This window comes from Dermacentor andersoni, chromosome 6 (assembly GCF_023375885.2).
Source record: "Dermacentor andersoni chromosome 6, qqDerAnde1_hic_scaffold, whole genome shotgun sequence".
Taxonomy (NCBI): Eukaryota; Metazoa; Arthropoda; class Arachnida; order Ixodida; family Ixodidae; genus Dermacentor; species Dermacentor andersoni.
In genome coordinates, this window is record NC_092819.1 from 38,885,889 (window position 1) to 38,913,084 (window position 27,196).

Sequence of the window (27,196 nt, forward strand, 5' to 3'; positions counted from 1 at the left end):
TCTCTGGGCAGCGTCTTCGAGAGTTTGCTTCTGAGCGAACATCCTTCCACGCTGTACTACTACGCAGAAATACTCAAGAATGTTTACAGGATCAAGGCCATCGCGGTAGCTTAATCGTACAGCGAAACACGCGCAATGCGTGCCGAGCTCGGCATTTAGGATGTTGATTCGGCTCCCACCTGGAGCGTGTTGTTTATTTCCATCCACTTTCATTTTCCTTATTCTTTATACATTTCCGTTCCACATAGCCGTTCGATTCCTGAGCTTTCTCTGGCTTCATTGTCTGTTTACCTCCTGTGGTTGCAACGAACAAAAATATCCAACACCTCGGATCCCTGTATTCTTCTCGCTAATTACTATTCAATATCCGTGTTGATGACTCCACAGATGCGAGGCAGCTGAACTTCCCGCTACGCTCGGCGGACATCGTGTCGAGGCGCGTTTACGAGCAATTACGGCGCCGCACCTCGAGCCCACGAGACAATCGGGTGATTTCCATAACTAATGTTCTTGCGTCAACGATTACGACACGACGCAGGCTGAAATCCGTCGAAATAAGCGCATTACCAACTCGTAGCAGGGTTACAGAGACGGTGGACCACGCACGTTCGTAATTTCATAGGTTGATTAGCCAAACGCGTTTTCCGAGTAACATGGTGTGACACAAACTAATTGAGTGAATGCCAATGAACAGCGAGTCTGCAATTATTTAGCGCAGACTTTATAGGCAACCCGTTCATCGCATTTTACACCACGATGCTGAACAGCCTCCGCGGGAGCCATGATGCAGTTAAGGAGCGCTGGACACGCGTCATCCATGGACACGTGAAAATCCGTCTCAGTATGGCAAACAACGCCTTTTTATGCATTCGTTAGCGCTCCATTCATCTTTGTTGCGCCGCCTTCATTTCCTCCAGTACCAGTACATAATGGCGAAGACTGCACGTGTAGGTACACTCGAGGTTTTGAACAACGACAGCAAAATAAACGAACACGCTAGACTAACTCCTCGCTGCCGGGTACACTGCTCGTTGAAACAAAAGGGGGCTCTCTGAAGGCGTGCCGTAACAGCTACAACATTCGTGCCGACGCCATCAGCTCGCCCGCTCGCCACGGTCTGCAAACTTGGCGACACGTGGGAGAAAGGACGGGAGGTGTAAACGTCGTTGTCAGAGCAGCCACGGCTCTTTTAGGAGCCGAGCTATTCAACAGGCTATGACAAAAAAAAAAAAAAAATGAAGGAAGGAAGGAAGGAACAGAAGAAGCATCGGCTTCAGGCAGTATTGCTGACAGAAGAGGCCGGCCACCTTCAACAGCGTGTATCTGGGGCCCTACGTGACAAGCTGCCATTTGGGAGGCGGCGAGCTCCGGTCGAAGGAAGAGGGAGAGCCGCTGCTGAGCAAATAGATTGGAGTCCGGAGAAGAAACAAGCCGAGCGACGGGGAGGGGGGAAGGGGGAGAAGGGGAGGGTAACGCCACAAACATGCGCGCGCTTCGCTTCCCCGCCCATCGCTTTGCCCCTGCGTGATATGATTTGCGGGAGAGGCGACGGGCGCAACCTGGTGCGCTGTGGGAAAGTGGCACTCACCAGCGATGTAATCAGGTAACTGTGGCTTTCGGTGAGCATGCCAACTTGCTGCGCCTGCAGTTTGTTTTTAGGTGCAGAGGGTAGGTGGAAGGAACGGAAGGAAGGAAAGAAGAGGGAAGAGAAGAATAGAACGGAGTGAGTTAATTAGACGCCACGTTTAGCGGTCCATTTCGCCGGCGCGTCAGGTTTTGAGTCCGGACGGCCTGGCTCTTCTAGGCTTTTGTTTATCGTAATCCTCACGTTGCGGGAGGATGTCACAATTCATTAGTCTTCACAGCCTGCTTGAGACTGTAATTTAATTTGTTAGTCGCCGTGTTCCGTCGTTTTTGTTGGTCACGCAGCGTGCGGAGACAAATATCCCGTCAAGGCAAGCTCTTACACCTGAAGCAGCGGGCGTTTTGCGGTAGGACAATAAATACAGGAGCTCATTAGTTGTACCGCTGCGATTCTGCCGCCATAGCTCATCGCAGAATTCAATTTCACATCAGTGTTGTTTATATGAAAATATAACTGTAACTGCCTAAATGTGCCTGTCACAATGTTAGAGCTCAGCAAATATACACTATAACGTTCTAAAGCGTGTGTAAAGGTTAACAATAAACAGCGCTACGCGCTAGAATTGTGCATGTGAGCTCGTCTTTCTTGCTTTGTTGGCCGCTTGATTACAATTTGTTTGCATATTGCAGAGAGCTTGCCTGACGATTGCGTTACATACTGACGCTGGTCACTCATTACACATTACCAGCTATGGGACATGGGACAACTTTCGTTTTCAGAGGCAGGAAACGCAAGTTGAACTATTATTAAAACAAAATGCCGCTAATACGCATCCAAGACGATGTATTCAAGTGGGTTGCGGAACAGCGTCTGACATGGTAGAAACCATTCTATTATTCAGAAACACTGACAGTGTCCCCAAATGTGTTTAATAATGAAGATAGCCTGGAATCGCTGACCATTAAAACGACTAAGCAGATGGCAGTTCACATCCTCAGATATGTGCGATCCCTTAATTAGCCACATTTTTTCAGGAACCAATACCTAAGCTGCTTAGTCGCACTTATGGTCACTAGTAGTATTTATCGTTCCTACAGATCAAAATGACTTTAATGCTCCTGTTTGTTTTAGTCGCTCTTATTGTGTTTTAGAGCCAGAAATCCCGAGAACCCGGTATTGTTGAAAATGAACAGCGACATGACGTCAACACAACTTTAGGAACTAGAGGCTAGGATATCGCAATCACCACTCTGAGTTATGCTTCAGCCTTTACCGAAAGCATACGTAATTTGTCGGCAGTACTAAACATACCGGGACGTCGGTACGAGGCTATCTCACTGCACTTATTTTGTAGAAAACCACCAGCAATGCATTGCACTGGAATAGAGGAAGGGACAGACAACGGAACTGTCCAACAACCAAATGATTATTGCCCGTCTGATATTGGAAGCCTTCCACATCCAAAATTGTGGCGATGCATGCTTAAGCTACCTATTCATTTCCCTCCTTCCGAAGGAAATATCATTCCTATCGCAGTGATTTCGTACATAACGTCTACACATGCTTCTTCTCTGTTTACCTTATCTGTATTTATTTACGAATACCTCATAGGCTTCTTATATCGGAGCATTTTGTGAGGGAGCGAGATAGATACAAGAAAGTTAATTCGTTATTTAGAGCATGATATAGCGTCATCGTTCTCGTTGAATTCGAACGCTATAAATTGCTGCTTGGAAGAATAAGCAATTGGTCTTTAGTAATACGCCATTGTCTTTTCCTTCCTCACTTCCTCTCTAATGCAATATCTTTTTCTGCTTTAATTATGCACAAGCTACCCCAACTACGTACGCTTCTACACTGATAATGCTGGAGGCATTTTGTAAAGCAAATGAAAAGAGTTTCAAAATAATTTGCCTGCCACTCGCTCACGTGTTTCAGGGCAGTGAAAAGGTTTTCCCTCTTGACGTCCAGTACAACCCGTGTTTCCTTTGTCTTCTTGATCTTCCAGAAAAGGTCCCGGTACGGCTGACCAGAGTGAAACTGGTACATCTGGATGTGCCAATCGTTGCCCCGGGCCTCTTTCAGAAAATCCTGAAGCCTTATGATACCTGAGTAAAGAAGAGAAAACACACAAAGACGCATAAAGTAGAGCATTATAATGAGAACAAAAGAGCGAATGTCACCTACAACAAAAGAAAGTTGGGCGACATTGTACGACTTCATAATTGATATTCATCTTCATAACTCGTGTGTATGCTTCACAATAGTAGTTGTGTGAACAGTGCCGGGATTAAAAAATTTTAAGGCCCGGCACTAAATATGCTTGGGGGACCCTGTGATGATGATGATGATGATGACGGCGACGACGACGACGACGACAACGACGACGATGATGATGATGATGACGACGATGCTGCTGCTGCTGCTGCTGATGATGATGATGATCATGATTATGATGATGATGGCGACGACGACGACCGCGACGATGACAATCACAGTGATCATTAAGATGCCGAATAGGTAAATTGTTGCAGGCTTCGTCTGCTGCATTCAACTGTATTCGCATATAAAAATTTACACGCTTATGAAAATGCATACGAAGGAACATATTGCATCTTGATATAACGTTAGCAACAGTTGTACTTTGACTAAACTTGTTTGTCTCCTGTTTGATTGTTATATAATGCTTATTGTCTAACGGGCAAGTCGTTATTGTTTAACCATGAATTTAGTCTTATATCCACAAACTACTCCATAGGCTTCCCTGAAGAAAAATACAACGGCATTTTGTAAAGCAACAAACGTTTTAGTTATACACGGACAGTTTAAACTACTCTGCATATGTGGCATACAATCGAGGCAAATACTAGGCACCACACGTACTAGGAGATGAACCCTTGTCTCTTATATCGCAGATGGCAAGAGAGAAAGGTTGCTTGAGATGGTTGGTCGAGAAAAGGAAGAGATCCTCTGTGTGCGCAAGACAGATTGCCTTCTCGCACCGCACATTCTTTACTCCTATTTCTCCTGCTACTAAAGTGTTTCTAAGAATCCGCGTGGCGGAACGCTCTCTGGACAAAACTTTGCACTACTATTGCAGAATCAGAACTTTCGAAAGGGCCCTGGTGAGAGACCCCTTAAAATTGTTCAGGGGCCTGTCAAGGAATCATTTTTCATGCGCCCCCCCCCCCCCCTCCTTCTCCGGAGCTACAGCCCCTTTAGCCCACAGGTTAATCCGGCTCTGGGTATGACACTACATCGTCTTGGCGCCGGCGCATGAGTTGCATTGTACTTTTCCACTCCACCTTCTACTTGACTTCTTTTTTTCCTTTTTGCTGTAAGCGTCAGTTTGAAGTCGCCACTCGTACATTCTACATCTCGTCTTTTGTTTCATATTTTTGGCTCTGTTTAATCAACAATAAATATGGCTTGGCGCATAGTGTGCTTCATTATACTTAGCTTGTTACCTACGAAGGGTGCTCTGTTGTATTCACAAAAAAAGAAAAGATAGATATTCAATCGGAAGACGACAGAAACTAAAAAGCAGAGGTTATTTTAATAAAATTCGAAAGAACCGCCAGAGCGAATGAGTTTGGTTGAGAGAAGAGGAAAACCTGCTGACCGCACCATAACTGTCTAGCGCGCGGCTGACACTTGAATATCAATCGGAAGTGTCACGAACAGAGGAGAAAGGTGAGTAAAATTTCAGAGACAGTGATATATGAGGGAAGAAGGAACAAGGAGCTGGCAGATCTGCTTACATGAGTTGCTCTCCAAACGCTACATGCACCAAGCTGGATCGCCGAATGCGACATCCTGCTGCTCCCACCACCTTGCAGGTACAAATCTTGCTACCTTGCGTGCGTTGGGCCCGCTGACGGTCCTGACCGATCAATTAAGTTGGCCAAGATATAACGGGACCTATCTCGAGCACGGGCAAATTAACGCAACAAGAGGCGGTATTCCCCTTGCTGACCTAAGGCGGGGAAAAGCAAACAGTGTTGTCAGAGTGCTTTGTCCTGGTGCAAGCTAGGCTGGTGAGGATAGGGACGATGACGGCCACGCAATGCGTCACCGTGTGCAGTTCATCCAAGTAATAGTAAATCTTCATAGTAACGCTTAGGCCTCTGTGATTAGCGCGGTATGGCTTTTAGTGGCTTGCGGCCAAGGTCTCCGTCACATTGCTCCGCGTAGCGTTGTCAATGTTAACAAGTTGAAAGGCAAGGTTAAAAGAGAAAATTGGCCGTTGTTATTTCCTGTCAGCTGCGAGAATCTCGACAGTTGGGGTTCGCGCTTAGTCTCGCTGCCTAGAAACAAGAGGTACACTGTGATGGATGCGCATGAAAATATCGCCTGGATGTCCAGGTCCTAAAAGGGCTCACTTTACAATGATAACATATTTTTCTAACCTATTGTGGCCGGTGCTCGGTGAGCATTGGTAAGAGGTATTAGCGAGTAACTCTGCTCGGTGAACAACAGGCCCCCGCCCCCTAATGCGCGGGCTGTGTAGAGCTTGACATATCGCTGACCGCGCATTGGTCGTCAAGCCATACGCTGAAGAGCGTCCAGCCACCCAGCCGCACAGACTAAATCAAATGCCGGACGCAGTTCAGAAGTTACAATATTGATCGCTGGTACGTTATGTAGCAACTTCACCATGCTGGACGAAGAAATTTTAACTTCAGCTCTCCACTTGCTGACGCACATCATGCAGAGCGTTGAACAGACGGCATTTTATTTCCAGAGAACACCCGCCGTGGTTGCTCATTGGCTATGGTGTTGGGCTGCTGAGCACGAGGTCGCGGGATCGAATCCCGGCCACGGCGGCCGCATTTCGGTGGGGGCGAAAACACCCGTGTGCTTAGCTTTTGGTGCACGTTAAAGAACCGCAGGTGGCCGAAATTTCCGGAGTCCTCCACTACGGCGCGCTTCATAATCAGAAAGTAGTTTTGGCACGTAAAACCCCATAAGTTAATTTTTAATTTCCAGAGAACACATGGCAAGTATCCTTCTGCCAGATAACGACGCCCCAATAGCACAACACAAAACGCTCACGAACGAGAATTTCTCTTTGTTTTTGGTCGATAACTTGAACAGCAGCTCAAGTGCGCGAAAAGTGAAGCAAGAACAGGAACTGCCATATTTATTGCTGATCTGAATAAAAGAAGCAGCTGTACCAAGCTGCCCTAACGTCCTCAATTTGTTTTTCATTCCAATAATTAAAAAAAAAGATCTTGCGTAGTGATCAAGGGACGGTTGCGTCTGCTATGGCCGACACCACCTCCGGTTCATAAAACATGCACGTGTAAGCTGCCGCTCCATCGCGATTTTGCTGTAGAGAGCGACTCATATGCGCTGATGATATTCCAATAATTCTAAACTTAATAGTAATTCTAATGACAGGTAGAAAGCCGCATCAATTCGACGCAGACGTGCATGAATATTATTTCAGCTTAATGCATATTTGAAGCCTTTGCCGAGTAACCGGAAATTGCACCGTGTTTTGATATTGACATTAGTATTCAACACCGATGTGCGCGCACTGCGGCAAGCTGGTCGCTCGCAAAGCGGCTGTCTGGGATGTAAACAGAATCCGTTATCGATGACATATCTACAATGCGTGATCCATGTATCCATCCTTTGACGTCATGCTCCGTCCTACTTTATTTGTAAACCACAGAACGACTTTGCGCTCGCGAGCCTCGAATTATATATCGCTGGCAATTATTCCTAAATAATTGGACAAAGACAAAAAAAATATAGGCTTTTATGTGCCAAGACCACTTCCTTATTATGAGGCACGCCGTAGCGGGGGACTCCGGAAATTTGGACCAGCTGAGGTTCCTTAACGTGCACCTAAATCTAAGTACATGGGTGTTCATTGGACAAAGACAAGCCGTGCATAGACTCAAAAACGGTGTTGTACTCCGTTATTAGGAAGAATTAGAAGTGCTACAGACTTCCTTGTGGCGTAATGTACTAAACTGCCTCGAACCGAACGCTTCGAGTTGCTTAGAGCACAGAGCTGGAAATAATGAAGCAGGACAGCCTAGCAATAGACAGCCCTTCAGTTAACCTCGCACATCTCCGTCCAGAAGCGTATGCCCGAGAAGACCTTTAGCGATACGCAGCACTTTATACGACAGTACGGACACCGTCTTAAGGCTGAAATGCTGAAAAGTTTTCCCGAACTTTTCGAAAAAAAGAAACAAAGCGGCATAAAACAGAAACGGCTAATGGTGGTGCCCCGAGTCCACTGTAGAATGTACGAATTCGGCACCAGCCTTGTAATGTTGTCCCGAAAAGAATGCGCATTAGCGGACGCCTTTGCTCAGCTTCTATCCTCGCTTCCTTACGTTCCTTTTCACGCGCCCTCTGAAAGCGAAAGATCTTTTCTCCCGCCGAATCCGCGATGAGAAAATAAAAATAGCTGTCAGTCGCGCCATTCTAAAGCGCAGTTCTTTCCCCGCAATGTCTTGCGGCTATTTGATAAGGGGAAATCTACCCCACCCCCCCCCCCCACACACACACACACAAATAAAAAAGAAAAAAACGTACTTCGACAGGCAGGCGGATTCAAGACGAGATAAAGAGAGTGCTTGGTGGAAAAAAGTAAAATGGGATTCCTCCTAAAAAAAAAAAAAGGTGAAAAAAGGGGCTTGCTTCGGTCTCTAAAAGAAGCTTTGAAGCGATAACCATCACACTTTATCGAGACTGAAGCACGGACGATAAAATGAGCTATACGGGAAGCGAACGACCGGAAGGAGGGAGAGAAAACGAAGTTCCAAACGCTGCGATTCGCGTTTTTTTTTTTTTCTTCTTTTACATGCATCGACAACATTTCCTCCTGCCTGTCGACTACGGCAGCCAGCAATGCGATCGGCGACCGGCGCTCTCGCCAGTTCAGCTCTTTCCTCCTGAGAGCCAGAGCGCTTCGGTGTGCTTCTCCGGACAGTCAGACTGGACGCTTCCTGTCAAAAGGAAAACGTAAGCTTCTTCGAAAGACATGCCGAAGACTTCGTGAAATGGCCAAGCCGCCTACTATCTCTCGTTGACCGTGTATCTGGCAAGCCTGAACCGAATGCGTCACGTGAAACAGAAGGAAAATAAAAAATAAAAGAGATGGTAAAGCGTAGACTAAAGCCAAATACGTTTTTGAAGAAGACAGGGGGCCAAATGACGGGAAGAAAGTACGGTAGAGAGAGCGCGAAATAGCACCGTTTGTGGTCCGTTGGAGTGCCTCTCTCGGTTATACTTAAGTCGGTATTTCAGGATACGATTTTTTTGTGTGCTTATATCTTTTTTTCTGGCTTAGTTTTGCTTGACCGCGACTTTAGAGACTACTTCTGGGTAGATACTGTCATCTCATCTGACGAGATATTTTCACACAGCCCGCGTTTTTGGCCGGGGAAGCAACTTACACTTTCCTCTTGCGCTTATCTTGGTCTCCCATAACAAACGTAAAGTCGGAAAGGAATGCTATCGTCGTGCTTCTTCCTTTTTTGAAATTTCTTTTTGCGAGTGTGCCTCATGATCTCAGTTCGCCAAGAAGCGTGCTCTGGAGTATATGGGAATACTTTCGCAACTTAACGAAATGGCTCCGGGCAACGTTTGACACTGAGTCCTTACAGGCAAGAAGAAGCGCAAACCATACTAAACAGCGTTTTCGAGGATTTTATTTCTTTGTTTTTTATATTTTTGGTAAAGCCACTTTTTGCTAAAGTATAGTGCGGTCTCCAATGCGAGTCGCTTGGTCGGAAACGAAACGTTAAGCCTGCGCAAGTTTCTCGGGAGCATTTAAAATAATGACACGAAGCTGGTACAACACCTAATCACTCTACTGCATGTACTTCAGGTTCTCCATTTGGCCGAAACTGGCTCGGCTAAAGAACATAGTAAGAGCAAAGTTAATGAAGGCTTCCACTTTAACGGGCTCTTACCTCAACGTACACCTTAGTATTCGTCAGAGTGTCAAATGTGACTTCAGAGTTACCCTCTGTCAGAACAGTGTTCCACTGTGGATCTGATGCACTTCTTGAGGCATGAGGCCTGCATGCCTAATGCTGATCACGGAAGGCCATGAGAAGATATGCATGCTCATGTTGTATGGAGTTCGTAAAATGTGTCGCTATTATAATTGCTGGATAAATAAAGCTTTGAGCAATGCTGAGATAGATACAGAAAGCCCGCAGGGTAATAATGAACGTGTCAAAGAGTAATGCAACGCTAAATGAGGGATAGAGCATCAATTATGAACGCAATTTTATTTCCTCCTTTTTAATGAGCCGCTATCACTTTTCACGCTTACTCTTTGCGCGCCAAGAGCTGAAAGAATGAGGCGCGTGTACATCGGATCATTTCCAAACGTGCAGGGATGAAAAAAATGCAACTAAAATATTATTGAAAACCTCATATCGAAAAAAAAAAACGCGATTTGACCTAAAATTAACAGGAGTAGCTACACAGCTGGCACTGCTCCTAATTTTATGCATGGCTGTCGAAAGCTGCCACTCGCCTATCTTCGACTTTCACTTCATTGATGATATTACTTTCACTTCAATGTTTTGATATTAGGCACTGGGACGTTTCTTCGACTACGGTCACGTGATTCGTGCTTGGTACGTACTGGTGCGCATGTGTTAACAGACGCAGTCTTTGGTATCGGCCCACACCAGCCATGGCTGCTTAGTGGCTTTGGTGTTACTCTGCCAAGCACGAGGTCGCGGGATCAAATCCCGGCCACGGCGGCCGCGATTCGGTGGGGGTGAAATGCAAAAACACCCGTGTACTTATATTTAGGTGCACGTTAAAGAACCCTAGGTGGTCGAAATTAATTACGAGTGCCCCACTACGGCGTGCCTCATGATGACATCGGGGTTTTGGCACGTAGAACCCCATAATTTAATTTTCGTATCGGCTCACTCGCTGAGCGTGCAGCCTTAAGGAATGGCACCCTCACGTCGTTTCTGCTTGACTTGTCATCTCTTCCACCGATTAGCATTTCTCTTTCACGACAGCCATGTCACGACGCGTGCTCACTCTCTTACAGTTCCCGACGGCAGATATCCTGTACTTATTCATAATGTAAAAAAATAAAGAGGACGCGAAAAGACGCGGACAGGAAACGAAAGCAACAAACACAAGCGCTGACTCACAACTGAAGCTCTTATCCAGAAAGAACAATATTAAGCAAGAAAAAGTGGACGAAAAAAAAAAAGAAAGGAAAGAAAATCGCAGGTATTCTCGCCATCTCCCCTGTACTTTTCCACAAAAGCGACGAAAGTACGTGCGAACACTTATATCGAGGTGAAGCTGACTAATCAAAATGAATACCTAAATACTTCCAAATTATACCATTTCCCCTTGCGATAAGGTCGACGCTCGGCTGACGCAATTTGTGCATTCAGTTGACATAAAGAACGCTGCCATGATCTCGCTCGTAAGTTGGAGCTTGACAGGCACACAGTTTTATCGAACAAAGGGGGTACATCGACACATGCAACAATCAACAGCCAAATGCGACCCTGATTCATTTCTAACGTCGCGTGCATGCTCCTGAATCCTGATATTTACACACCGACTAGTCTGTCCGATCGAGCATGAAGAGAATTCGGTACACCACAGCGGTAGTAGAATTAACGTACGTTTTCTTATAAGGTCAATAACGGCAAATATTCTGTCCACCTCGACTGTTAAAGTACCATTCCAGAAACCTCGTAGTACTTGTTTCGTGCCGAGAATAGACCTAGCTTCAGAGAAAATCGGATCTGATGGGTCCTCATACCGTTAGTGCAATTAAAATCTACCTCCCCCAAGCCCGAGTGGTGATGTTGCATATGCGATAATCGCCTTCTACTGCCAATGTGAGCGAAACGGCGCCCTACAGACGGCACTGTGCTTTTTTCTTCTGCGCGAAACGCAAACGCGCAGCCATGGAGAAACCGAGCCAGGATAGAGCGCTGTATTCGCCGATCGATTAGTAAAGCTCTGTTCGAGATAATATTGACGCAATAGACATTCCCAAGCATTGATACATAACTTTTGTGTGACTTAATATTTGGATTTAGTGTCCCTTTAAAGAGTGCGACTTGCTGCCGCAAGTAATATTTTACCTGACTGCACATCTCGGAGGCACATATGGCACCCATGTTCACACGGGACTTATCACCAGTACTAACGCTATACTTTTAATCCCGTTCCATCTAAGATTGACTAAGTAGAACTTATGTGGCACTAGATTAAGATTCAGATTAATCCTAAGATTAGGATCTAAGAGATTAAGATAACTAAAACTTATCTAGAACATACTTCGGAGTGTAATACAGTGGCAGTGGCAAGATGCTCCACGGATGCATGAGTCGTCGAACAAGGACGTTCATTCCACAAATTCTGCTGCGTAAGCAGAAGATTTTTTTGCACATACCTTGCTTTTATTGAAAGTTACGCGGGACGATATTAAGGGTGCAAGTAAAGAATGCACACGATGGAACAAAAGCGGACCGCCTACCTTCGTGGTCCTCGTAGACGAGGGCGAACCTGTTCCAGCCCCATGTCTTGATGAGGTCTACGTACGCCTTGGCCAGCACCGCGGGCTTGGGGAAAAGGTTGATGGAGAGGTCGTCCCGCTGCAGCTGGAAGTCCCAGCGCATCTCGATGTGTGGCACGTCCAGCGCGTCGCAGATGGACTGCACGTGCATGCTGGTCACGTCCGACGACGGCCCGAAGATGCCCGCGATGCCCGTGCCCAGCAAGCTGCACACTGCGAGTGGATGCGGAGAGAGCGAGGATTAGAGCACGGAGCTACCGGCGGTGGGATGTCGTTCGCCACAGGGAGCTACCTATTAGGCACATCCGCTCCGCCCGCCCCCCGACAAGGCACCAAAAGGGACCTCAGCTATGTATATTGAACGTTATTTGGCCAAGCAGGGACCATGTGCTCGTACCCATCATAATTGACACTGTGGACAAACAGGGAGACAGAGAGAAAGCAAGGAGATGAAAGGCAGGGAGATCAACCACACGACCATCCGGTTTGCTACCCTACACGGGGGGTAGGGGAAAGGAGGGAATAGAAATAGAAAAGTAGAGAGAGCGTGAGCAATGAGTACACGCAGGTGGCTCCATAGGAGCACTCGAAACGGTCACTCAGGATGGTGCACGAATCGATTTTTGTGCAGCGAATCATATGGCCCCAGTTCGAGTATCTTCGACTCGTAGAACATTTTTCAAGCGAGTCCGTCCACGGTGCCTCTCTATTTAGACTGGACTTGGGACATCATGGACCAAGTTTTTGACAAATGTAGCTCATGTTGACTTTCTGCTGGGACATAACGGTGTGCAACACTGGAAAGGATTGTTTTGTTCATTACGGATATCTCTTTGATTCTCAAGGGTTCCAGTGTCCTTAAATAGCAGTCTTTGTGAAGCGTTTCGATTTGGGCCGTTTGGTGGCTCATTGTACAGGGGTACAGCGCAGAAATCTAACGAAGAGGAAAAAAAAGGCGCCACTGTGGGTGTCTTCTTTGGGCCTATTTCGTATGATTTGTGCGCTGTGCCTGAGTACTTCAGGTAGCGGTTACAACTGATAGCAACTAGCCTTTACTTGGATAACATCTAAACGCTGCGTTGCATTTGCACTGCTAATCAAGTTTGAAACTGTGGACATTCTTGGCCCGTAAAGAAACACTGCCTGTACGTTGTGTGCAGCAAAAGAATTCATAAAGCTGTTGACATTTGGTGACCAGATTCAGTGTGTGTGCGTGTGTGTGGGTCTCTGTAGCATTTCTTTTTCTGTTTGTGTGATGATTGTGCATTATGTCACTCATACAACAAATGTAGTAGCATGACAGGTAATTATCATCCAGGAAAACATGTCAAGCTTTCTATTAAAAATAGCATCTCTCTTGGCCCCATATCAATGCTCGTGTTCTGTAAATGTGTTCCTACTTTTTGCCTGCGTCATATTGTGTTGGGTATAACTCTCGAGGCTGATCAGCTTGTTAAGCTTTCAGTGTTAGCGACATTTGTTAAAGGACTCAAACAGCGCAATGGACGGAACAGTTATACCATTCTTTAAGGCTTTTTTATATCTGACGTGATTTTTTTATTAGAAGGCTTTATTGCATTGAAGCATAATTAAATCGAAATACAATGCGAGAAGTACTTGGTTGAACGTGTGGCTGGCCGTTACTTTCACTGCTCCCTGTTTGTTTTCCTATTCGTGCGACAGAACCTTAATGATGCGCATGGTTGTCTAAAATTTAGGAGTTGAAAAGGCAGCAAGAAAGGCACTGAACGACCGTTTACATGTATACAACCATGCTTTCATGACAGCCCACTGTACACAAAAGCCGTTACAAAAGCCATCATAGAAATGCAACTGTGTTTCTATTGAATTTACGCTGTCTCGAAAACGTTTTATTTAGAGATAAAATTGATAGGCATGCTTGATTTCTCCAACGGCGCACCCTGAATAAGTTCGACGGGTGCTCCAAGATGTTCTTTTCAACTCACTAGAACATATTTCACAGGCCGCCGAAGAAAGATCTGCTTCTAAATGTGCCATGTTACTGTTCCCACCATGTAAAAACGAGAAGAAAGGGGATTAACCGAGGTGCCCGAGAGCATCACACGCGTAATGCGAAGACGTGGGATCGTTCCCCACCTGCGGCGAGTTGTTTCTCCATCCACTTACACTGCCATTACTGTATCATTTCTTTAATTCAATTTCCCCTATGTTTTCCATAGTGTTTACGTCAACTTTCGCCCTCAAACAAACCGTGCTTTCAGTGCTACATGACAAGCACAAAAGACGCATCCACGTTTACACGGACGGTTCTGTCTCCTCTAAAAGTTCAGCTGGAGCAGTGGTGATTCCCGCAGAGTGTCACCCTCAAGTTCAACACATCTCACATTACATCATCGACGGCTGCAGAACTAGCAGCTATCCGTGCTGCTCTTGAGTTTATTGCTCACAAATCATCACATTCATGGTCCATCTTATGTGACTCAAAGGCAGCTCTCCAGTGTCTGATGTCCCCTTTCAACCACGGACCAAATGTGCAACTAGTCGCAGGCATCCGACTACTCCACCGTCACGCAATCAATAAGAGACACAACATCATCTACGAGTGGATACCGGGTCACTGCGGAATTTCGGGAAATTACAAAGCGGATGACGCTGCCCGGTCGGCCCATGATTGTGCCCAGATTACGCCCATACCGCTGTCAAGAACAGATGCAGCCACAAGTCTTCGCTCTCTCGCCCGCGAGCTTACTCAGAATCTTTGGAACACCAGCGAATTCACGAACACACGTCTCCACCGATTGGATCCACGTCTGCAACTCCGCCTACCACCAGGGTTACCACGAGTGGAAGCAACACTTCTGTGCCGCCTGTGGCTCGGCGTAGCATTCACGAACTCCTATTCATTCCGCATTGTAATGGCCGACAGCCCTACTTGTGACACCTGCGGCTGCGAGGAGACGATTGAGCACCTCCTTTGTGACTGCCGCCGTTACAAAGTGCCAAGAAAAGTGCTCGTGACCGCGCTCGAAAAACTGGACAATCGCCCCTTTACAGAATAAAAAGCTCTAGGACACTGGTCCAGACGGGCTTCGGCACTCAAGGCCTTAAGGGCTTTGCTGAAGTTTTTAAGGGCATGCGAATTGTGCGACCGCCTTTGAATGTTGTAGCGCGTAGTATCGCGTTACTGTGTGAATTTTCTGGTTTCTATTTTTTCCGTCTTCTTCTTTCTCCTTTTATTCCCTTTACCCCTTTCCCCAGCACAGGGTAGCCAGCCGGTACTTACACTGGCTAACCTCCCTGTCTTTCCTCCCCTTTGTCTCCTCCTCCTCCTTGTTTCTTGGCTTCTCATATGTTCCCACCATGTGTTAGATCGCGCTAACCGTTGCCTCAAAGACAGGCGAAAGCAGCAGACAGACGGACAGCAACGCCCTCTCGTGCCCCGTCACTCAGCCTTCTGTACCCGACTGCTCGAGTTTTCCTGAGCATGCCTAAATCGCCTTCAAGCCCACAAAACTCGAGGCACTTTTGTAGACAGTGTAATTACCCCTGATGTGGTGGTCACAACCTGATATTTTGCCTGTAGTTTTCAACGACTGAAGTACCTTTCTTTTATTTATTGCTTTTATTTCGCTTTTCTTTTCTTACTTACTTTCATTTTTTATATTATTTCTTTATTCTATATTTGGAGTGCGCGACTTGCGGGTCATAAAAAGGGAGTGCATGCCATATTTCTTGTTTTGCTGCCACATGTTTATATATATATATATATTAGGTAAAAAGGAATTCTTGAGCTACCTTTCAAACGTAAAGAACTTGAGCATCGCACGCGTAATGCGAAGACGTGGGGTCGTTGCCCGCCTGCGGCAAGTTGTTTCTTCATCCACTTTCATTGCCATTAATTTATCATTTCTTTAATTCAATTAATAAGTACAAGTAATTTTTCTCTGTGTTTTCCTCGTTGTCTTTGTTTGTTGGCTTCTCGTGATATATATATGCTGCAATAGGTGCCGTCAATTTCTCCCATTACCCTAAAGGGCACAACTCCCCTCCTCCTCCTTATTCTTTAATATACACGGTCATATTTCCTTCGTTATACAGCCTACGCTATAACATAACAAATACACGAGCGGTCTCACTGATATCGCACTCCGTAATTATTCAGCACAAATCTGAACTCGCTTAAAACGAGGCTGTGCATGGGCATGTCCCGCGTTCGCGGCCTTAGCTCAACCGTCTTCTACAAGCAATCACACGCGATAAAGCTTGCAACAAATTGACATGTTTCTCGTCCGCGTTCGAACTTAACCTACACAAAAGATGAGCTTAGCTTCCAGGATTGTTAGTTTGTACGACAGCTGCCTCATTCGGGTGCCAACTAGTTGTCAAGGAACGTGGCATTAGGAAGAGATTTGAGCCCGGTGCTTCCGCTGTTCTTTCTTCATGACAGCCGGCATGTCAGGATTTCGTTTCGACAAGGAGCGCAAAGAGGCGTGTTTCCTCCTGTGCACAACAGAGGAAGCTACGAAGGCATAAGACAGTTGTTTTATACTCCGTTTCATACTTAGAAGGCAACGATGTGTACGGTATACGGAAGTAGGGCGGTCGTATAGAGAACTTTTGATCAGAGCGTCTCGCAGTGCGGATGTGTTTTTGATTTGCGGACGCTTTCCACAGAATAACGACTGCACAGATTACAACAACAACTTATGGACGCAAGGTTGTGTCGATCAACGGCTGTCTGCGCAGTCTTCCAGCATGCGACGCGCTGTGCTATGGTTGCCAGCGCGAGCGACGCAGTGGGGACGCAGTGTTACCCGGCTCGTTCGGTTGTAAATAGGTTCAGATAAGCAACGCCCGTCGTGTAATAATGACGTGATATTTCGCGACATAAAAGTGTGAGACTCAATGTTACATCCAGTAGCATGACGCACATCTCTGTCTTCTTTAAATATATTACGAGAGGTAATATTTTTGGTCGTGAATGCGAGCAGTGAGAAAAGTCTCTCCAATCTTCGCATCATTATCTGGCGGATATGATATATATGTGTAAGGCATATCACATTGACAGGGAAGGTGATAACTGTGTCAGCACGGCTTCACTTGCCTTGTCCGAAAAAGAAAAAATGTACTTACAGAACAGTCTGCCACATTTTGATTAGAATGTGATTGTACTGTTTTAACACTGTGTGCGCATGCACCAACGAAATGTATATATGTACCTTCGCTCGCAGTAAAAACCAATTGATGTTTAGCGCTCGTCCTGTCGTCTTCTCTGTCTTTGTCCCTGCTATTTTGCGCTAGTCTTTTGAATAATGATGACACACCAACTAGCCCAGCTTTCTGCCTTGAACAAAATATAGGTTTAAGAAAAGCTTCTTTTGGCACATGCTTGGGGCAGCTTATTTGAACTCTGATATGGCGAGATAAAAATGAATTATATGCCGCAAGAAGGTCTTGCGAGTATTAGGATGGGAATACCAGCATCAAAGAATTAAAAAAAAAAATCCCAGCGGGAGTGTTGTTAAGGAATTTTTCTCAGTCCTGTCTGGTCGATTCGGAGCCGTAGGTTGTACACCGCTGCACGCAAATACTGAGCCCTTCGTTTGCTGTGTGCTCAGCAATTAGACGTCAAGTGCGGCCGGTTTTACGCATCTCAAGTGGGTTCAGCGCCCCTCGACAGCAAAACTAAAAAATCAATGATTCGAGTGCGTGCTGCAAGAGGATGATGTCGGGAATAAAAACAAATACAAAAAAAAGAAAGAATAACACGGTGGTCCCTGCCCTCACGACTCTTATGTACACAAACTGGGAGCGGGAGAGCGAGCGAGCACGCCGACGTTTTGAAGTTTAACGCAATTACAGGTCGCTGCATGATGGTCGATGGCTTAACAAGAGAGCGTCGAAAGAAGGGAAAAGGCGCTCGCTCGACGTACGGCTTTAACAGGTTCCACGCAACAGGTTTAATTAGGGTTACCGGAACCGTCTAAGCCATTTCAAAAGGGCGGCGGTGCCACAAGCAAACAAATAGAAAGAAAAGAAAAGAAACGCGCGTGCCTAAATTAAGAAACAACGGTGAAAGCCGAACGTAGTTTGAAGCGTGACCACAAGAGTGGTAATTACCGGCTGAACCCCCTTCATGGCTGTTATGAAAATACCGCCGAAGAACCCGGTCGTCGGTCGACGCACAATGTCTTTCTTCAACAGGTGTCCCTGGCTGTTTTGCTTATATTGGCGTTATGCCGATTAACAAGTTTTACGGGCGAGGGCGTGATCAAAATAAAAGATATAGAGTTGTATAGCAATAGTAAACTTCACTTCTCGCATCACCTTAACGTGCGTATTTAAGTATACGTAGTACATTTGAAATCGTGACAGCGTATACACAAAGGCGCCGCCAACCTTCACGAAAAAGGAGAGAAGGAAGAGGAGTCGGAAAATCATGGAGGTCAGCCAATCATATAGCTAAAATATGACAACGTGTTCACGATTTTTTGCGTAGAAACGCTGATACCACCGGAAATGTTATTAGTTAGTGTCTTCAGCTAACACAGACTGTCCACTGCATGTAAAAAGAAATAAAAAATTCGTTTAAGGTTTAACGCACGCGGTTCTGTGGTCAGAAAAAAGGAGGAATTAATGTTTATTCAGTTTAAATAAACCTCATTTCATTTATTTCAGCCTTAAAGCCTCGAAGGGATTATATAAGGCGGTCCGCATAGAATTTGTATATGTAAAGTGAAATGAATTTTATATACAATGAAAGGTATAGGCAGAAAGTTTTGTCAAGTGCAGGAGATAGGCCGTGAAAATAGTTTTAGTCGATTCTATGATAGAACGAGAGTCACAAAAGCCAGGCACGGTAGTAGCTGTCGTTCTAAACTGACAGATGACCGGCACGGGATGTGTCGCGCTGAGAAAGTGCGTCTAGCACTCTTGCTGTTCGAGCTGTTGTATCGTCTCTGGAAGCAGTCCCATGCTGCCTTGTCACAGCTGTTCCAGAAAATATGACGCCTCCAACGTTGAGTCGCGAAAGAGGACCGAAACACAAAGCATGGTCTCGAAAAAAAAAAAAAAAAAAGCAAGCGCCCTAGGCAATCTACTCACTTCTTTTCACACTGTGACTTAGCCAGTCACAACTATTGTCGTTAGCATCGTAAATTCATGTCCACTCCAGGACGTATGCTCCTTCCTCATATTTCCGATTACCTCCGTGTTTAATCAGCGGAACCGTTCACTGCTTTCGTAGCTTGCTGTCCTCGTTCGGTGTAATCCGCTGTCATCATCGTGTGCGCTTTACTTTATGTGGCCCCTATACTACTGCTCTAATAGACCACCGGCTCTGTGTTCCACGTATCGCGTGACCGGGCCAATTATACTTTTTTTCCTCACGTATCCTCCACTAGAATATCATTCCCGCCATCCCGTCTCTATTCGGTGCTGGTATACCTCGTGCTTGGTTTTACAGGCCTGCTGAATACTCCAGTGAACACTGCAAGTCAAAATTTCTTTTTCTCTCCTACCTTATCCCTAGCGTCCATCCTACAGTCATCGCGGTCCAGAAAATGAAGCTGCGACATAGCAGTGACAACGTAGCTTAGACACAGCTGCTTCACGCCAATTTCCTTTATTATACAAATTTAATTAGTGTAACGACGGAAGGCTGTGCCGTTTTTGTGTGCAAGTTCAAATGACCCTGCCGAATTTGTTGTCTCGTCGCATGTCGACGCTCTGATACAAAGCCTCATGCGCTGGCTTTAAAATAGCTGCAAACGTCACAAGGCTTGTTCTTAAGAACTCCTTAGGCGACGTAAAGCAAGACGTCATCCCTCGTCATATCTGACCTCTAAGAAAACACCTCTAGAAATATAACCCATCTTTTAAAAGATAAAAATGCTTATCTCAAGGCGCGCGCTCGTAGAATGTGCATGGCGAAAGTTTTTTAAACTTTAGTAGGCTTCACTATACCGATCGTGGTTAGCCCTCCAGCCACCAGCCGTCTTTTTCAGATATTCGATATATCCAATCTGTTCAACTTCTCGCCTCTCGTTCTAATGCCTGCCTGATGAAGCCCCACATAAAAGGCAAACTCCAAGCGCTGTAAACTCCGCTGCTGACTTACACTGGCATCATAAATAAGCGAACTTATGATACCCGCCAGAAGCTCGCCATTCTCAGACTTCCACTGAAATTCCGAGCGTGCTGTCAAGTATTCTATATATTTTTTTTTTTCAAAGAAATCGCGCAAGAAGTTAAGGAGGCTCCTTCACCGGCATCGAGAGAGCACAGACAGTGCGAGCGAAAGACCGAGAGAACAGTGCTCCATTTTCTCACGCGGATAGAGACGCACGAAAAGCCCCAAGTTTACCGAAGCGGCAGCGGCGGCGACAGCGAATACAGGACCAAGAGAATTCGCGGCAAAAAAAAAAAAAAAGAAGGAAATGCGGCCGTGGAGGCGACAGGCACACTGTCCCCTCTTCGTTCCTTTCTCTCTCTCACTCACTCGTTCTCTCTCTCTCTTTCTTGAGGGAGGCAAATCAGTGCACGTGGCCCGCTCAAAGGCTCAGCGAAAGTAGCAGATATCTGCGAAGCCCGTCGGGCCGCTGAACGAACTGCACCCCGCTGCGTTGCTTCTGTGGAGGTGCAACAGGTGGCGCCTGTTTCGCCAGCCAGAGTTCTTATCGATCGCGGACGCTTGCTGCTGCCGGTGTTGAAATTGAGACTGGTCACCGAAAGGGAACGTAGAGTGGGAAGAACGTCCGGATCGCGCATAAGCGCGAACGGACCACTACGTCTTAGAGAAGGAGGCAATTTGCAGACCTGTTGACATCCAGTGCGTATCTGAGACGCCAGAAAACATGACCCGCCCATTTAGCAGCATTAATTAAAGAACATGCACACTGCAGAATGATGACTGCTGGATTATATGTCGTTAGGTCGCCGCGCTGAAAAGCACCTGATATTCTTGACAAATACGATCACCGTGTTTCTGTGTTCTCTGACCGGATCTCTCTGTTTGCTAAGCCTATTGAGGTCTGTTGTGTTTGCTTCATTCTGTACACCTGTGCCGGCATGAGTGGCCGTTCATAATCTCCCCGTGCAAGCTACCACGTGCTCACAATGTTCGCTCTCTTCTTTTTTTTCCCTCTTTATATTTCCTCTTTCTATCATCCCTGTTCCTTACCCTCTGTGTAAGGTAGCAAACCGTACACTCATCTGGTTTATGTCCCTGCATTACGTCTTCTTGCTTTCTATCTCTCTCTCTTTCTCTCTCTCCACTTAGTCCACCTGTCTTCGGTAGGTACGAGGCACGAAGCTGTCATGTATTCTTCAGCAGGCTGTCTAGAAACTTCTCTCTCATATTTATGCTACGAGACGCGGAGTTACTCCTGCAGAGTGCTACCCAAGCATTTCACGCTTTTTTTTTCTCTCTGCTGAGTTCGCCAATGTCAAGTACATCAAAGCGCAACTACACCCACCTTGTTATAGGCTTCAATTCATGAAGGGCATATTTTCTTGTTTCTAGCTTGGCCGAAAGTAGTACATTCGCACCACTTGCGTCAGCCCCTTTCCCTGCCAAATTTATATAAAGTGCCTCTTGTTCTCCTGCGTGCATTGCTTGTATAATAATGTAAATATGTTTGCATATTCTGGCGCTTTGCGAACTGCTGACACGAAGTGTTTCTCGATGAATACGCCCCTCTGACTTCAAACTTCTTTTTCTTTTTTCTTTTTCGTTCCTTGGTCACCGGCTCTCAGAAGTCGACGGTGCGTCGCATAGCTACCAACATCACACTGAACAAATGGAGCAAAATAATTCGCAGTGGCTAAAAGGACGCCATCCCCGAATTTCAGCTCTAAAAGTGATGGAGAAATACCCGTTTATAGCAAAGACTGTCTCGTTTATCATTATTTTCTTTTTGTTTCTGAAAGCCGTACGTCGCAATAGGCGAACTAAGTGGTGTTTGTTTGCGGCAGGCGACGTTCAAAGTTATTTTTTACGATTTACTCGCAGCACCCGTGTGCACGAGCAGCGTAGTCGAGTTACCAGCGAGTGGTGTGGAGTTTCGTCGGGGTTAAAAAAAGACGAATGGAAAAATAAAGGTGAGGAACAGAAACGGAGACGCGGTAAGCCTAGATGGCAGTTTCTGCCTGTAAGGACAATAGCACCGCACGTGGACTATCAACAACCTCCGAACGACCAAGCCTCCAGCTCACAGAGCCTGGAACTCTATTTGCGGAAGCGAGAAAGAGAATGTTCAGCCATTTACGTTCGTGTTCCGCCGTGAGAGCAACGGCTTTTCTGAGATAATGTACCTTGTATACGCGTGGACATTTCAAACGCTGTTCCGGAAAAAGCAACGCTCCTTTATTACTCGCAGTTGAAAGGCTATCACGCAGTTCACTTTTCGTGTTGTTGTTCTTGTTTTGCTTTGTTTTTGTTTTGTTTTGCTTTTCTTCGATTTCGAACAACGGCTCTCTTACTGCACCAGGTCAGTTCTGTGCAAAGCGCGTCGCGCGGGAGTCAATTCGGACTACATCACACCGACTGCACTTAAGACCCCCCTTTTCGGCAACGAAGATTCCCAGACCACCGCCGTATACGCGTCGCTGGCGCAAAAAGGAACGAGAACGTTAGATAGCTTTAGGTTATGGGACGCAAGTGGCTTGCGTGCACGAGAGCTAGAGGCGACGGTACTGCGCATGCGCAGACCCGGACGTAGTGGTTAGCGCATGCGCAGTAGAGTGGCCCCTAGTTCTAGCGCAGGCAAGCGGCTTGCGTCCCCTAATCTAAAACTCTCTATTACGTCAAGTCGACAAGTCTCCGCTACAGCTTGTAAGGGGTATGGAAAGGCGCGTAATATTGATGTACAGCCAGCAGGGTGAAAACCACACGTATTATTTCGATTCGCATACCTATAGCAGCACAGGGGGACCTGTAAATAAGACCGCAATATGGCTATGCGCGCAATTGCTGCACCTTCTCTCCCTCATCTTTTTCTCCCTCTTCTCATTTCTATGATATCACACGTGCATTGTCTTGCTGTTTTACGCCGATTATTTTTCACCAGATTGGCCCTGTTATCTATTTGTCGGTAGGCGCCAGACGCGTATAATGCTTTCGGAAAATTGTTTAACGTTGTCGCCCATTCTGTACCGAAAGAGTACCTTGTCTTATCAGGTTGCGCGCGCCACGCGCATGTTGCAAATTTGTGCATTTGAGTGAACACGAGTGATTCTAGATTGTGCTGCGGTAGGTAATCATGACTCGAGAAGTCTCGGTAAAGCGAATGGTCATAAGACAACCAGCGAATAAACTCCACACGTGCAGTGCCGGAGAAATTAACGCGGATCCTGTGCCGCTTGAACGGCAACTCGTAGGAAAACGCAGTATACGTCTTCATTCTCCTTGCAATGTAACCAAAGCCAACGAAATCTCGGGCAGCAAAGGCTGGTTATACTGAATGAGCGTGTGTATACATTTATAGTTACAGTATATGTACAGTTGAAGCCCATCCCTATTGCGCGCTACGACGAGCAACCAGCACCGTCAAGTACACTAGGACGCTCGTCTAGCGTGGCCTGGTTTCTTATTACGTTCTTCTTTTATCATCGTTTCCTTAGATGCCGCGCCGCTCTGACGGGCCCTGAAAGGCGCCCGCACCAGCGTGTATACCGGAGGCCGTCAACAACGGTAGGCTTAGCGCTCGCGCCCGGCTGAGCGGGACGATCGCCAATTTGTCCCGGTCAGGTTACTTGAACCGTGCTCTAATCCATCACGGCGACGCAAGGCCGCTCTTTTCTTTCACTACCAGACTTGCCTCGCCTCCTCTTAGTTATCCTGAGAGCTTTCTTTAGTGCGCTTTTTCTTGCTGCTGCGGAGAAAGAGGAAAGAGGGAGGAACTGCAGTGAGGAGGTGCGGGAGATACGTCGTCCCTCAGCTCCTCCTCCCCCACCCCTTCCCCCACCTCCCGCGAAGCAATTCGCAATGTGAGCGAAGTATATTCTCTCACCCTTTTTTTTTTTTAGGCCAAGCTGCCAGTCAGTCTAATAATCCTCACCTCTCTGATTAATAGCTCCCTCAGGGGGTTAATTACGCTGCCCTTCCGACGCCGTTTCTCTACCTTCTCCTGCGGTTTCGAGTTGCTTGCTGCATTGATGCTCGCCTACTGTGAACAAGAAGCGACGGGGTACAGTTGCGGGGAGATATCCATCGCTACACTTTCGGTTCACAGGATTTCGCCGAATGTTGTGTTTGCTGCATAGGAAACACGGATTATCGCAGTCAAAAACGTGGCGGCAAATGTCGAAATGTGAGCGCAGTCGGGTCAATGAACTGACGGCAGCATAACTGCCGCTCCATTTCACCCAGCGATATATTTTTTGGATTACGTAGAGATAGACAGAGGGACGGAGAAAAAAAAACAGCAAGGAAAGCAATGAAAAGAAATAATCCGTTAATGGCTGCCCTTTGTCACTGAACGGGTATATAGGAAGCATTCGCAAGACGTCACCGATGCCATATGTGAATCATATTTACAACTTCCACAACCTACTTGGACACAAGCGTATCGAGATAACACGTGGCTTTTCACCGTGCTTGCTGTACGACATTATGGCGCCCTCTGTGATAGTAGTGCACACTATCTGCAGAGTGCATATATGTTATAGTAAAATACAGGACAACAGAACATTAGTAAATCGGGTGGGGCTAAATGGAAAGAAGAACGTACGCAATGATAAGCCGAATCGAAGCGGAGCCGAACAAGCCATTGTTATAGGAAGCTGGCAGTTCAAGACTACTTTGCCGCTTGCAGCAACAGTGCGTGCAGCACACTACCTCTGGGTTCCTTGAGCAGCGAGGCCCCTAATTTATCGTACCTAAGTGACATACGTATATCATTATCGCTAACGGTACGAGCACAAAGTAAGATAAACAAATAAAAAATCAAGGAAATAAATAAGTAAGTAACTAAATAAATAAGTAATTATATAAATAGGTAAACAAATAAATAAGTAAGGCTAGTACACGTGCTATGTGTAGTCATTCGTTTTTGGTTATGCGCCTCTGTGTTCGCCTGCACGTGCGTTTTAGCAGATTCCAAGCACAAAGAAAGCAGATCACAAGACACTGCAGTCTGTCACGATTCGCGCAAAGCCGCAGGGACGAGAAGAAGCAAGAGAAGACGTTACCGAGCGGGTGAGAGCCCACGCGCCACAGACTGAGCCGCAGCGTGTGGTTTCTGCAGCAGCTGCGACGACACCGGCTCATCAATGTCGCAAGGCATTCGCGGACACCACGCAGTCCAGGCACGTATAACGTGCTGAAAGAGACGACCATGGAGCGGCATACCCCCCCACTTCCTCTCACGGCAGCTTTCGATTACGCCATCAAACGCGCCCCCTGCCGCCACCGGCATGTTTATGACTGCCAGCCTGTAGCTCTGATTAGCCGGATCTTACCCGGGCGCGCATCCGACGGATCGATCGATCGAACCCGGGTCTTTTCATCGCCGTTTGCGACACACGCCGTAATCTCTGTCGAACACCGCTGATTAGACCCGCATGCGCGCAAAAGGAAGGGACGGCGGTGGCGCGGCCATCGAGGGAAGCCGCGATGCTAAGCCTTTAGCTGGCCGTCATTCTTCGGCCTGCCGCCGAAGTGTGTACACTCGCTGCTTCGCGACTCTGAAACGAAGTGGGCCACCATTTCTGTCTCCGAGGGCGCTTCGCGGATTTCGCCCGAATGGCCTCTGTCGCAAGGTGCAAGCCGGTTGGCTTGTATACGTGTGGCAACGTTTAGGCGCACCATCGAATGCGCTGGCGTCCGTCGTTGCGGAGAAGTGGCCCTACAGGAGACACAGAGCTGAGCTGGCACAGACGTGACTGGCGTCGCGTGTTGCGTGCCTCCATATGGCTGCGGAGCCTTCTTTTGGAATTGGCAGTTTCGCTAATTTGGCGGTTTCGCCACTGGCGGTTTCGCCACTGGGTGTGTCAATGAGAAGGCGTGAATTGTGCTTTCCCAACAGGTACAAACACTGCGATAAGAATTCCTTTATGAGGAAGCACTCTAACACACCATTACACAGTTCAAGTTGCTATCACACTTAGTGTACGCTGCTATACAGGGCGTACATTAGAAGCGCGTGGCACGCGAATATTCTGCGGCCCATTATCCCTTGCATGTTGCTCACGCCTTTTCTATTATTGTCGCTCACCGATAATGGGAACTAACGGCATACGAACTGCTCTTCTTTAAACTAACTGCGCTATTACGCCTATCCGACAGATTTGAGTGCTCGACTGTGCCTTGTCTAGCACGTGCCTTGCCTAACTCGTGTCTTCTCTCTCTATCTCTTTGACTTTCCCATCCCTTCTTCGCGTGTGAAGTATCAAACTGGACAAAATATATGCAAGCGTGCCTCCCTTTCGCTCCTACCCCACTCTCTCTCTCTCTCTCTTACGCCTGTATAATATCCCTCATCGTGCTCCACAGGAAAGTAATTGATTTGAGTAAATAAATCAAGATGAAATTTTCTTGGTCCTCTTGCTTCCTACAATTTTTTTTTTAATTTCTTGACTGTCAGTTCTCTATGCTCTAAAACTGAAGTCTCAATTGGTTTACACTGAGTAAGTGCATGTATCTGATAGCAAGTTGCAGAAATCAATCCGCCTTCACGCGACCACATTGTGTTATTGCAAAGAATAGCGAACGGGAAAAGTTACGGAACCCTTGCACGGCCTTCCCAACGATTCTACATTGATTCTAAAGATCGCCATCACCTGGACCTCCCAGTAACGCTTCGTGTTTGGGTTCGCTTGAAAATAATTAGTGTCATTTCTTGGCCTCTGTATAGAAAGAAAACCTGGGCAGGCATAATGTAATGTTTATATTTAAGTTCGATGCTTTTTTACAGTCGATCGTTAGCTCAAGCAAGGCGAAAAAAAATCGATACATCCCGTTTTGCTGTGCTGGTCCGTACACAAAATAAATAAATAACGAAAGCACCCACAAAGACCCACGAATGATCCGAAACCGTGCCGAGGGTATCGTGAAGCCCGAAACATTCTTCATCGCTCTCGTA

At 46.6% G+C, this 27,196-nt stretch overlaps 1 protein-coding gene across 1 annotated transcript in view; it reads right to left on the reverse strand.

Annotated features, from left to right (window-relative positions):
• The window catches only part of LOC126521932 (glutamate receptor ionotropic, kainate 2-like), a 401,025-nt gene that overhangs the window by 54,039 nt on the left and 319,790 nt on the right, over positions 1 to 27,196 (reverse strand). The window contains exons 3-5 of the mRNA XM_050170677.3: positions 12,093 to 12,344; positions 3,515 to 3,693; positions 1,589 to 1,642 (exon numbers count right to left, since the gene is read on the reverse strand). Coding sequence (XP_050026634.2) covers positions 1,589 to 1,642; positions 3,515 to 3,693; positions 12,093 to 12,344 — 485 coding nt within the window. The remainder of the gene's footprint in view (positions 1 to 1,588; positions 1,643 to 3,514; positions 3,694 to 12,092; positions 12,345 to 27,196) is intronic.